The following is an 11,368-nucleotide window of genomic DNA, read 5'->3' on the forward strand; positions in this document are numbered from 1 at the left end:
CAAAAACATTTTAAAATTAGCTAAAGGTGACGGCACATGCCTGCAGTTCCAGCTACTCAGGAGGCTGGGGCAGGAAGATAGCTTGAGCCTGGGAGTTGGAGGCCGCGTGAGCTATGATGACACTACTGCACTCCAGACTGGGCAACAGAACAAGACTCTAACTCTAAAAAAGAAAAGAAAAAAAAAATATATATATATACACATATATATATATATGTATGTATTTTGGAATTTCAAAGTGGGAGATAAATCATCTTTCTGGATAGTATCTGAAACCCAAAGTTTATGCTTAAAGGTGTGCTTTCTTTCTCCTTCAAAGTGGGAGAAGAATCATCATACACACACACAAACACACAACACACTTTTATATATACACAATATAGGATCCCATTTATGATCCCATTTGTGCAAAATAGTGTGAGAGAACAGTAGATGAGAAATTGATATATTAATTCCTGAAAGCATGACAGGACTTATCTTTAGGTGGTGGGAATCTGGTCATTTTTCTTCTTTATCATCTTACATAATGTCTTTTTAAAACACAGTGACTATTCAGTATTTCTATAATGAAGAAAACGCTATTTTAATTTTGGGGAGGAAAAATCCACCATCTAATAACAAAGAGATTGCAACTATAGAAGATGCCTGAGGTAACTGAGGAGAAAGCAAGCACGCCTTTAAACTTTGAGTTTCAGGTACTGTCCAGAAAGATGATTCCTCTCCCACTTTGAAATTCCAAAATAGAGTAAACATTGAAATTTCTGGACAATGTAGATATTTATATTAAGCATTTCCGGTATCCTCGAACTAAAACAAAAACAAACAAAAAAACCTATTTATTACTCTTTGCCTAGGTAATACATGAATAAGATATAAAATTCACAACAGACACTGAAAAGTAGGTTTTCTCCCCATTGTGTCCCACGGTTCCCCTCTCTAGAGGAAAGCACTATTTTTTCTTGAGATGGGGTCTTGCTATGTTGCCCAGGCTGGCTATGAACTCCTAGGCTCAAGCAATCCCCGTCTCTACCTCCAAAAATGTTGAGATTACAGGTGTGAGCCACCGTGCCTGGCTGGAAAGCACTATTACTAATTTCATGTACATCCTTCCAGAAAGTCTATACATATCATACATATACTTTTCTACTTGACACAAATGACAGCATATTTTAATTTTTTTAATAGAGACAAAGTCTGTCACCCTGGATAGAGGGCACAATCATAGTTCACTGCAGCCCCAAAGTCCTTGGCTCAAGTCATCCTCCTGCCTCAGCCTCCCAAGCAGCTGGGACTACAGGCATGCACCACCATGCCTGGCTAAGTTTTGTATGTTTTGTAGAGATGGAGTTTCACCATGTTGCCCAGGCTGGTCTAGAACCCCTGGGCTCAAAGGATCCTCCCATCTCGGCCTCCCAAATAGGTGGGATTACAAGTGTGAGCCACCACACCCAGCCTTAAAATTTCTCAATAATAGATCTTGCATATTATCTTTTTTTCACTCCTCTAAGCTGTCACTTTATTCACTTAAAACATCTATTTCTTCAGAAGCAGGAACAGGGACTGCTGGCCCTCAGTTTTATTCACTTAAAATATCTATTTCTTCAGAAGCAGGAACAGGGACTGCTGGCCCTCAGTGCCCCTGCCTTCCTCTGCACAGTCTGAGTACAATGTACATAAGGAGGGGTAACCTGAGCTGGAGAGGGCCTGGAGCCACATCAGACCCATCCACCCAGTTGTTGGCCTACAACTGGCTGTGGATCCAAAGGAAGGTAGAGGTCAGCTCAGTCTACACATGCTACTGCTCAGTGCCTACCTGGTCACGGGAGACCAACACATGGTAAAGGTCAAGGGCTTCTTGGAAGGCAGTCAGCAGCCTGTGCAAGATGTTCTCCACACTGCTCAGCTTAAGGGGAGCTGGGGGCAGGACCTCAGCTGGCACCTCTGCTTCACCAGTGTCCAGGGTTTGCACAATTCTTGTTTACTTATAGATATTTCATCTTTTTTGCTGCTATCATACATGGGACTTGTCCTTTTATTATGTTTTCTAACTAGTTGTTTATGTGAAGGTTATTGATTTATGTTTTCATTTTATTTTACTTTTTTGAGATGGAGTTTCGCTCTCGTTGCCCAGGCTGGAGTGCAATGGTGCAATCTCGGCTCACTGCAACCTCCACGCCATTCTCCTGCCTCAGCCTCCTAAGCAGCTGGGATTACAGGCACCCACCACCACGCCTGGCTAATTTTTTGTATTTTTAGTAGAGGTGGGGTTTCACTATGTTGGCCAGGCTGGTCTCCAACTCCTGACCTCAGGTAATTCACCCACCTCAGCCTCCCAAAGAGCTGGGATTACAGGCATGAGCCACGGCACACAGCCAGGGTATTTTTGTTTAATTTTGTAATCAATTGCCTTACCAAACTTACTGAGTAATTTGAATTGGTTTTCGGTTAGTTCTAAAACAAAGTAAACAATCATTTTATCTCCAAATACTGGTAATTTAACCTTCTTTTCCAAATTACATAGTTCTTATTGCTTTCTCTTGTTTAATTGTGTTTGATAGTCCCTCCAGAGCAATGCTAGATAATTGGTGATAAAGAAAACTTTCATTTCAGCCAGGCACAGTGGCTCATGCCTGTAATCCCAGCATTTTGGGAGGCACAGGCAGGCGGATCACCTGAGGTGAGGAGTTCAAGACAGGCCTGGCCAACATGGTGAAACCTCTGCTCCACTAAAAATACAAAAATTAGTCAGGCATGGTGGCAGGCGCCTGTAATCCCAGCTACTTGGGAGGCCTTGAGGCAGGAGAATTGCTTGAACCCAGGAGGCGGAGGTTCCTGTGAGCTGAGACCACACCATTGCACTCCAGCCTGGATGACAGAATAAGATTCTGTCTCAGAAAAAAACAAAAAAAGAAGAGAAGAGAAGAGGAGAAAAGAAAACCTCCATCTCATTCCTGACCTCAGTAGGCAAGTTTCTAGTTTCCCTATGAGGATGACATTGGCCTTTAGAATGAGATGCATACATTTTATAATGTTAGAGATTTATTTATTTACTTATTTTTAGAGACTGGAGTGCAGTGGTGCAATCATAGCTCACTACAGGCTTGAATTCCTGGGCTCAAGCCATCCTCCCACCTTAGTCTCCCGTGCAGCTAGAACTACAGGCACACACCACAATTAGCTAATTTATTTTTTGTAGAGGCAAAGTCTTGTTACGCTGCACATGTTGGTATCCAACTCTCAACCTCAAGCTATCTTCCTACCTTAGCCTCCCAGAGTATTGAGATTATAAGCATGAGCCACCACACCTGACCCCATCTATTTGTTTTATTAAGGAATCTGATCAAGAACACGTGTGGAATCATCAAATGCCTTTTAGCAAGTACAGAGATGGTGATCTAGTGATATGGCAACTTATAATGAAGCAGTCTTCCATTCTGCAAACAAACTCCACTTGGTCAAATGTATTATTATGGCAGGGTGCGGTGGCTCACGCCTGTAATTCCAGCACTTTGGGAGGCCAAGGTGGGCGGATCACAAGGTCAGCAGATCAAGACTATCTTTGCCAACATGGTGAAACCCTGTCCCTACTAAAAATACAAAAATTAGCTGGGTGTGGTGGTGCACACCTGTAGTCCCAGCTACTTGGGGGGTTGAGGCAGGAGAATCGCTTGAATCCAGGAGGTGGGGATGGCAGTGAGCTGAGATCATGCCACTACACTCCAACCTGGGCGACAGAGTGAGACTCAAAAAAAAGTAGTATTCTTTCTATCTATTGCTGAATTCTCTTAATATTCTGTTATTCTTTTGAGATCAATAAATATAACTGACCAATAGTTTTCTTTTACTTGGTAACTTGCAAGGCTTTAGTTATCAATGTTATGCTGGCTTCTTTAATTAATTAATTAATTAAAATTAATCTGGAACCTTTTTTCTTTTTATATGTTCTGGAACACCTAGTATTAGAGTTACCATTCCTTAAATAAATGTTTAACAGAATTTCCCCATGAATCCACTGGGGCCCGGTACTATTGTTATTTGTGCAGGTGGGGTGGAAACTTCTTTGTAACTTTCTGTATTTCTTCTTTGCTCTGTTTAAATTTTCTCTCTCTTCAGGGGTCAGTTTTGATAATTTTTTTTCTAGAATATCATCCATTTCACGTAGATTCTAATATTTGCTTCTTTTGTCTGTAGTTATTTCCTTTAACCCTCTACCAAAGAAATAACTCTCCAATTTATTTATTAGTTTTACTGCCTCTTTGAATTTAAGAGCTAGTGCAATTGTTTACAAACTGTATTCTGCCACTTGAGCTGAGAAAAAGGCCAGGCTGGCAGATCTCTGAGCTTCACTATTCTCTTTGACAGACCAGATCCACTTTTTTCTATATTATATATGAAAATTTCATATAAGATTTCGTTTGAAAGAAAAAAGAGTCACCGAAAAAAAATACAGAAGTATGAAAATCAATTACTCTGGTTTTTATACATTCTTAAAACCCTTTCTTAACATTTTGATTCAGACTTCTACTAGAAGAATATATAATCTTCAAAAAGGCTTAGAATTAACTGCAGTCTTAAGTTCTTTCAGTTCTACTTATTATAAGCAAGGAGCAACAGAAGAATGTCTCAATTAGTAATACTGACTTGTCTTTTATATACCAAGTATGACCTAAATGTGGAAACAATTAAAACTTCAGAGTAATTCTTCAACAAAGTACATGGCTTTAAGTGATGGCTACAGAGCACAAAGGTAGTTAATTCTGAAAGACAGACCAAAAATTGCACGACTTACCCCAAGTAAATGAATGAAAAAAAGAACAGCAACAATAGAGATGATATAATAAGCCAGGCATGGATGACCTAGAAAAGAAAGCATTAAAATATAATTAACAGGTCCCACAATCCTTAAAAAGTACAAATTTTTTTTTTCTGAGACGGGGTCTCACTTTGTCGCCCAGACTGGAGTGCAGTGGCGTGATCTCAGCTCACTGCAACCTCTGCCTCCTGGGTTCAAGCAATGCTCGTGCTTAAGCCTCCTGAGTAGGTGGAACCACACATGTGTGACACCACGCTAGGCTAATTTTTGTATTTTTAGTAGAGATGGGGTTTTGCCATGTTGCCCAGGCTGGTCTCAAACTCCTGACCTCAAGTGATCCGCCCGCTTCAGGCTCCCAAAGTGCTGAGATTACAGATGTGCACCATCACGCCCGGCCCACATCTCTCTTTAAAACAACTTTATAAAATAGTACAACTTGGGAAAGGCCAACAGAATGGCTTTACCTAGATATTGGTACTTCGTGGACAGTTGAATATTCTTTTTTTTTTTTTTTTTTTTGAGACGGAGTCTCGCTCTGTCGCCCAGGCTGAAGTGCAGTGGCCGGATCTCAGCTCACTGCAAGCTCCGCCTCCCGGGTTCACGCCATTCTCCTGCCTCAGCCTCCCGAGTAGCTAGGACTACAGGCGCCCGCCACCTCGCCCGGCTAGTTTTTTTTTGTATTTTTAGTAGAGACGGGGTTTCACCGTGTTAGCCAGGATGGTCTCGATCTCCTGACCTCGTGATCCACCTGTCTCGGCCTCCCAAAGTGCTGGGATTACAGGCTTGAGCCACCGCGCCCGGCCCGAATATTCTTTTTTTTTTTTTTTTTTTTTTTTAACGGAGTTTCACTCTTGTTGCCCAGGATGGAGTGCAATGGTGTGATCTTGGCTCACCACAAGCTCTGCCTCCTGGATTCAAGCAATTCTCCCACCTCAGCCTCCCAAGTAGCTGGGATTACAGACATGCACCACCACGCCTGGCTAATTTTGTATTTTTAGTAGAGACAGGGTTTCTCCATGTTGGTCAGGCTGGTCTTGAACTCCCAACCTGAGGTGATCTGCCTGCCTTGGCCTCCCAAAGTGCTGGGATTACAGGCACTAGCCACCGTGCCTGGCCAACATTTGAATATTCTAAATTAAGTTGACTATCCAATACAACAAAGTTGTTTCTGGTGTTCTTCCACAAAACTTTTCCAACGTTTTGTTACAAAAATGTTCAAACACACAGCAAAATTTAACAAATTTTACAGTATATACTCATATATCACCCAGAGTCTACCATTCATATTTTGCAGTACTTGGTTTATAAAATTTCTTTCTAGCTCCTCATCCATTAGTCTTTGTTATTATTAACGCATATCAAAGTAAACTGAGAAGTCAGGCGTGGTGACACACGCCTGTAATTCCAGCACTTTGGGACGCCAAGGTGGGCAGATCATGAGGTCAGGAGTTCAAGACCAGCCTGGCCAATATGGTGAAACCCCGTCTCTACTAAAAATACAAAAATTAGCTGGGCGTGGTGACACACGCCTGCAGTTCCAGCTATTCAGGAGGCTGAGGCAGGAGAATCACTTCAACCTGGGAGGCAGAGGTTGTGGAGAGCTGAGATCGCGCCACTACACTCCAGCCTGAGAAATAGAGCGAGACTCCATCTCAAAAAAACAAAAAAAGTAAGGTGAGAACACTTGTATATTTCCCTCCAAATACTTCAACTTTAGCCTAAATTTTATCTCACTCTTTAAAACTTGTCTGTCTTGGCCAAGACAGACATTAACAGTGGGAGATGTACGCTGGGATTCCATATTAAGCTTTAAATTAAGGACCAGAATAAATATTAAATAACTGAAATTCTCATCTTTCTTGAGAGATGCTTTTCACCTTGGTTTTTTGGCAAGGGAAGAAGGAGATGTTCTTATTTCTTTTTTTAATTTTATTTATTTATTTTTGGGAGATGAAGCCTCACTCTGTTGCCCAGGCTGGAGTGCAGTGGCACGGTCTCGGCTCACCACAACCTCCACCTCCCAGATTCAAGCAATTCTCCTGCCTTAGCCTCCCGAATAGCTGGGATTACAGGCACCCACCACCACGCCCAGCTAATTTTTGTATTTTTATTAGAGATGAGGTTTCACCATGTTGGCCAGGCTGGTCTTGAACTCTTGATCTCAAGTGATCCACCCTCCTTAGCCTCCCACAGTGCTGGGATTACAGGCGTGTGCCACCGTGCCTGGCCTAATTTTAATTTTTTTTAACTGTACCTTATATGAGCCCCCAAATTTTTATTTATTATTTTTTGAGATAGGGTCTCACTGTGTTCGCCCAGGCTGGGGTACAGTGGCATGATCATAGCTCACTGCAATCTCAAACCACTGGGCTCAAGCCATACTCTCACCTCAGACTCCCTAGTACCTAGGACTATAGGCGTGGGTACGCCACCATGCCTGCCTTTTTAAATTTTTTTTTTTTTGTAGAGGTGGGGGGTCTCACTCTGTTGCCCAAACTGGTTTTGAACTCCTGGCTTCAAGTGATCCTCTGGTCTCAGATAGATTGGTGAAAGTCACCATGCCCAGTCTTGTTTATTTTAAAAATAGCATTTTTCTGAATCAAAAGTAACATATGCTTATAACATTTAAGAAACACAGAAACACTAAAAGAAGAAAACTATTCTAATGGGCAGTGACAACCAAAATTAATACCAACATTTCCCTTTCAGGCCAGGCACAGTGGCTCATGCTTGTTATCCCAGCAGTGTGAGAGGCTGAAGCAGGTGGATTACTTGAGGTCAGGAGTTTGAGACCAGCCTGACCAACATGCCAAAACCCCATCTCTACTAAAAATACGAAAATTACCCAGGCGTGGTGGCGGGTTCCTGTAGCCCCAGCTACCAGGGAGGTTGAGGTGGGAGGATTGCTTGAACCCAGGAGGTGGAGGTTGCAGTGAGCCGAGATAGCACCACTACAGTCCAGCCTCGGTGACAAAGTGAGACTCTGTCTCAGAAAAACAGTATGAAACAAAACAAAACCATTTCCCTTTCAGACATGTTTTCTATCTGCATGTATAGGCGTGTGTAAAGACCCTTTAACAGTGAGAATCAACTAGTGTACTGTTTACATTCTGCTTTCACAAACGTAATGTTTTATTACAAACATATTCTCATGCCACCAAATATTATTTGAAAACATGATTTTTTTTAAGAGACTGGGGTCTCACTATGTTTCCCAGGCTAGACTGGAAAACCTGGGCTCAAGCAATCATCTTGTCTCAGGGTCCCAAGTAACTGGGTCTACAGGTGCGTGCCACTGAACCTGGCTTGAAACTTTTATTTATTTATTTATTTATTTATTTATTTAGAGATGGAGTTTTGCTCTTGTTGCCCAGGCTGGAGTGCAACGGCGCAATCTCACCGCAACCTCTGCCTCCCAGATTCAAGCGATTCTCCTGCCTCAGCCTCCCGAGTAGTTGGGATTACAGGCGCTTGCCACCATGCCCGGCTAATTTTTTTGTATTTTTAGTAGAGATGGGATTGCTCCATGTTGGTCAGGCCGGTCTCGAACTTCCGATCTCAGGTGATCCGCCCACCTCAGCCTCCCAAAGTGCTGGGATTACAGGCATGAGCCACTGCACCCAGCTTAAACTATGATTTTTAAATGACAAAATAATAGTCTACTCACATGGATAAACCCACAATTGAACTTTTGCCTTATGCATGGAATCTGTATTGTTTTCCCTTTCTTTCCCCAATTTTAATTTACGCTAAAATGAACATCCTACTTCACAAATATTTTTCTGCATTTCCAATTCCTTCTTTAGAATATATCATAAAAGCAAGATTACTAAATCAGTGTACAAACTTTTTCTAATTACTGATTTAATTTGGCTTAGTTACTTGACAAAAAAGACTAATCTTGACAAAGTCAATATGCCACATATGTTAATTTGTTATTTTCACATGCATTTCTTTTATTACTATGTTATATACACACATTAAAACAGGGCTTTCTCATCTTGCAAAAATCCCTAGTTCTGCTTTCCTGTGCTAAAGGATATGAAAGAAAACAGCCCTGCTTCAGTACACAACAGTATCTTCTCTAAACCCTAAACCGTCAAGGCCAGAAATCATCTGACTTTACTAAGTTATAGTTCCTTTTATAACAAATTATGTATAATAATTAACTGCCTTTTCTGTTTCTAACATTTTAAGGTTTGGTCTTTTAGCTTCTAGGGCTTGCCATAGACATTGCATAACCAACCACTGATAGGAGAAATCCTCAGGGTTTATTTCTAAACAGGCTCTGGCAAGTTACTGATCTCTGACTCAAAAGCTCCTTTTACTAATATTGGGAGTCAAAGTAAACAACTTGTTTCTATATAATTGTTTGTGCGTGCTAAGACTTGAACATTAAAAAACATCACAACACAAATGAACAAGTCAATGTGGAAACCTGGCTGAATACAAACCCCTTAAACTGTCTAAAATGAAGGATAGGGCTGGGCGTGGTGGCTCAGGCCTGTAGTCCCAGCAGTTTGGGAGGCTGAGGCCAGTGGATCACCGGAGGTCAGAAGTTCGAGACCAGCCTGGGCAACATGGCAAAACCTCGTCTCTACTAAAAAGGCAAAAATTAGCCAGGCATGGTGGCGGGTACTGGTAATCCCAACAACTTGGGAGCTGAGGCAGGAGAATTGCCTGAACCCAGAAGGCGGAGGCTGCAGTGAGCCAAGATCACATCACTACACTCCAGCCTGGGCAAGAGACCGAGACTCTGTCTCAAAAAATAAAACAAAATGAAGGATGGATAAAAGATGCACAAATGTGACAAAAAATATATTAAGAAAGATTCCAGATAAGATGGAGTAAAGCACATTCCACTCTCTCTGTCCCACTGAACACAGTTACAAAACCTGGGCAGAAAGCAGGCAGCAGCTGGTTGCAAAAGATGAAAAGTAACTAGAGGTAGGTGGGCTGGGGAATTAGAAGCACTAGCAGTGAGCCTACCATTTTTTTCTTCCTCCATCTGTACTCAATACAACCTGAGTGGGCATTAGCAAGACAATGGGAGCTCCACAAGACCTCTAGTTCTGGCTTGAGGATCAGGAAAGAGCTCTCCTAACACCCAGAGAGTGTAAAAATCCAGTTTTTCTTCCTTTTTTTTTAGAGACAGAGTCTCGCTCTGTCACTCAGGCTGAAGTGCAGTGGCACAATCTCAGCTCACTGCAACCTCCGCCTCCCGGGTTCAAGCAATACTTCTGCCTCAGCTTCCTGAGTAGCTTGAACTACAGGCGCCCGCCACCGCGCCCGGCTAATTTTTTGCATTTTAGTGAGACAGGTTTTCACCGCGTTGCCCAGGCTGGTCATGAACTCCTGAGCTCAGGCAATCCGCCCACCTCAGCTTCCCAAAGTGCTAGGATTACAGGCATGAGCCACAGCGCTCGGCCTTCTTTTCCCCTTTTCTCCATTCTTGTATGCCCAGTCCTCACACAATCCTCTGGTGATAGTAATGTGGGTGGCAGAAGCCTAAAATTCAGAGGGAGGGAATCCTTTTTCTCTGACTGGAGGAATGGCAGTTCCAAGAGAGTGGGGCAAATAGCCCTTGCTTTATTTCTCTCTCTCCTCCCACATTTTGGCCCTGACTTCAGGAAGATAAAGTCCACTTTGAGCTGCAGGAATGGAAAAGGGAAGCCCAAGAAACCACAGGGAGATCACAGAAAGAGAGAAACTCATTAAAGCAATCTCTTAAAGCTGTTTATAAACTTGTGGGTCCATTCCCAAGGTGAGCGGGTATGGATGTGATCCTCAACAGCACACACCAACCCTGACGACCGAATTACAAACACCACTATACCAGTCCCAGACTGGTGACTGGGTGGCATATACATGGGGCAGATCTGAGCAACACTGCAAAGGCTTTGAAAAATGAACTGATAACGTAACCACAGTTCACACAAGGCTGGCTGGACCTAACCCAGTCAGATCAACTGGCCAATAAAACAAAAATATCAACATCCTCGGAGCATAAAAATGTTCCAAGAAGTAAGGGCAAACACTCTTAAAATGAAAGGAAAGTTTTAAGTTTCAGAATAAAAAAATGTAAAGAAGGGCTAAATAGGAATTTTAGAACTAAAAATAAAATAACCAAAAACATTTCACTGAATAGGTTTAGTAACAAAATGCAAATGTCAGGAAACTTGAAGACAGATCAATAGAAATTATCTAACCAGAACAATAGTGAAAAAAATTGGAAAATAAACAGAACCTCAGAGACCTGTGGAATAAAAAGTCATTTGTGTCGTCACTCCCAGAAGAGGGTAAAGAGCCAGGTGTGGTGGCTCACATCTGTAATCCCAGCACTTCGGGAGGCTGAGGGAGACGGATCACTTAAGGCCAGGGGTTTAAGACCAGCCTGGCCAACATGGTGAAACCCCACCTCTAATAAAAACACAAAAATTAGCTGGCCATGGTGGCACATCTCTGTAATCCCAGCTACTTGGGAGGCTGAGGCTGCAGTGAGCCGAGATCACATTATTGCAATCCAGCCTGGGTGACAAAGCAAGACTCAGCCCC

The 11,368-nt window shown here is 42.4% G+C and overlaps 1 protein-coding gene across 5 annotated transcripts in view; it reads right to left on the bottom strand.

The window, feature by feature from the left end:
- Positions 1–11,368, bottom strand: part of PSEN1 (presenilin 1) — a 95,894-nt gene that overhangs the window by 27,537 nt on the left and 56,989 nt on the right. For all 5 annotated transcript variants that reach the window (XM_011983101.1, XM_011983099.1, XM_011983100.1 and 2 more), the window contains one exon: positions 4,790–4,857. In XM_011983101.1, coding sequence (XP_011838491.1) covers positions 4,790–4,857 — 68 coding nt within the window. The remainder of the gene's footprint in view (positions 1–4,789; positions 4,858–11,368) is intronic.

Source organism: Mandrillus leucophaeus, unplaced genomic scaffold (assembly GCF_000951045.1).
Source record: "Mandrillus leucophaeus isolate KB7577 unplaced genomic scaffold, Mleu.le_1.0 Scaffold246, whole genome shotgun sequence".
Classification (NCBI taxonomy): Eukaryota; Metazoa; Chordata; class Mammalia; order Primates; family Cercopithecidae; genus Mandrillus; species Mandrillus leucophaeus.